The 1,879-nt window shown below is 41.7% G+C and overlaps 1 protein-coding gene across 1 annotated transcript in view; it reads left to right on the top strand.

Moving 5' to 3' along the window:
- Positions 1 to 1,879, top strand: part of HGF (hepatocyte growth factor (hepapoietin A; scatter factor)) — a 43,557-nt gene that overhangs the window by 30,885 nt on the left and 10,793 nt on the right. The window contains exon 10 of the mRNA XM_008940983.1: positions 1,050 to 1,189. Within this exon, the coding sequence (XP_008939231.1) occupies positions 1,050 to 1,189 (140 nt within the window). The remainder of the gene's footprint in view (positions 1 to 1,049; positions 1,190 to 1,879) is intronic.

Here is a 1,879-nt window from a genome sequence, read left to right as displayed (position 1 = left end):
TCCTGCTGCTGACCTGATGTTTAGTCAAGTGAAGGTATGTGAGTCAGTAAGTCAGCCATTGGGCAAGACAGACTTCAGTGGCACTCTCTGGAATCACCAACCGGACTACCCACACAGGGTCAGAGACAACATGTATGTTTCTGTGTCCTGTCCATGCAAGGGAGGCAGAGGTTTAAGGTCATGGCTTCTAAGATCTCTGATAAGTCTTCAGTTAGCTGTGAATGAGACACACTGAACCTACTGGATACTTGATGCAGTTGCATTCGTAACCCTGAGCACAGATCAGCCTTTCTTCTCTTCCACAAATGTTCCATCTGGGAACTTCTTTGGGGAGTTATCTATCTCACTCCAGCAGTTACTCTAGTTGTGGGCATGGTAGAAGCAGCATGCATGGTTTGTTACGAACTGTATTAGCCATACAGCTCTAACTTAGGAAGCCTGTATGCTTCTATCTGACCAGCCAGAAATAAACAACTTTCTGTGTTTTAGATTTTCACTCCAAAATTTCACCTTTAAAGTGCCTCATGCAGATTTGCAATTTGTCTGAGCCATTCATCCTTCTCCTTCCCTGCTGCTCCATCTTGCTAACTTTCTTGTGTTTGTCTTTCCTTTGCCTAAGATTCATCTTTCCTTGCAGATTCAGTGCTCCTCTGTGCTAATTGTTAATCTGCAGGAAGAAGGTACCTGTTCTCCCAGAGAGCCCTGTAGATCAGCTGAGGTCAACCCAGGTGCTATTCTAATCCGTGTAACAATCCCTCCTGTGGGTATCCAGGGATTTTAGCTCAAGTGGGAGATCTAGAAACCTCTCAGCTGTTTGGTGGGTACAGTGCTAAAAATACCAACTGGAGGAGACTCGGACACAGATCCAGATTTGCATATTTGCATATTTGGATCTCATTTTCCCTTTGATTTTAACCAGCCCTAAACCCTGACCTGTAGGCTTCTCAATCAGCTAATATTACAATGTGGAGCAAAGCAATGTTTAACCTTTGAAAATTTGGGCTATAGTATAAAGCATTTCAGCACTTTGAAATTTTTTTTCCCTGTAGGCATATACAAATATTCAGAGAACCAGATGTTAGTAAACTGAAGAGAAACTATTGCCGCAATCCAGATGATGATTTTCATGGTCCCTGGTGCTACACAGATGATCCTCTTGTTCCTTGGGATTACTGCCCTATTTCTCGATGTGAGTACTTGGTGTGCCTCAGGCATTGTTGGTTGTGCAGTCCCAGGGAAGCCATGGTGTCACATGTGTATGCATACCTTTCTGTTGGCACTTGTGCCAGCAGAAAACGTGTAATTCTATCAAGAATCAATTGTGCATGACTGGAAAGGAACAGACAGAAGCTGCTTGTGCAATATATGAACAGGGAGTACTTTTTCTTTGACCAGCTTGGAGGTTTCAAGGCTTATTTATCCGGCAGAAGCATGAAAGGGCTATTACAGATGGTCAAACATTTTCCAACACATCTAGCTATTGACTGAGGGATGGACAGAGACAAAGAATTGTCTAGTGGTCAGAATGCTGGCTGTGGCCTCAAGAAACCCAGCGACAGTTATCTTGTGCTACAAGCTTCATGGTCTCTTTGTGCTATCTGTATTTGTAAAGTTAGGATAACTCACCAGATGTATACGCTGAAGTGTATATGTGCTCTATAGATTAGATTCTGCTTTTGGATGTTAACTCCTGATTAGGATCATCACCCCTTCAAAGTCACACATTAAAATCTAAATAGCTTAAATAAAGAGAAATAAAAATCCTAGGGAATTCAGTAATAAACTGACATTAAGTGGAAAAAGATAGTTATGATGAAAAATGTGCAATTCACACAGAAGCTCAAAATTTTTCTCTTCAATTCCTGTTTCTAAATAAGAA

Source organism: Merops nubicus, unplaced genomic scaffold (assembly GCF_000691845.1).
Source record: "Merops nubicus isolate BGI_N331 unplaced genomic scaffold, ASM69184v1 scaffold3210, whole genome shotgun sequence".
NCBI classification, from domain to species: Eukaryota; Metazoa; Chordata; class Aves; order Coraciiformes; family Meropidae; genus Merops; species Merops nubicus.
Note: the sequence above shows the minus strand (reverse complement) of the source record. Positions and strands in the feature narration are given on the sequence as shown.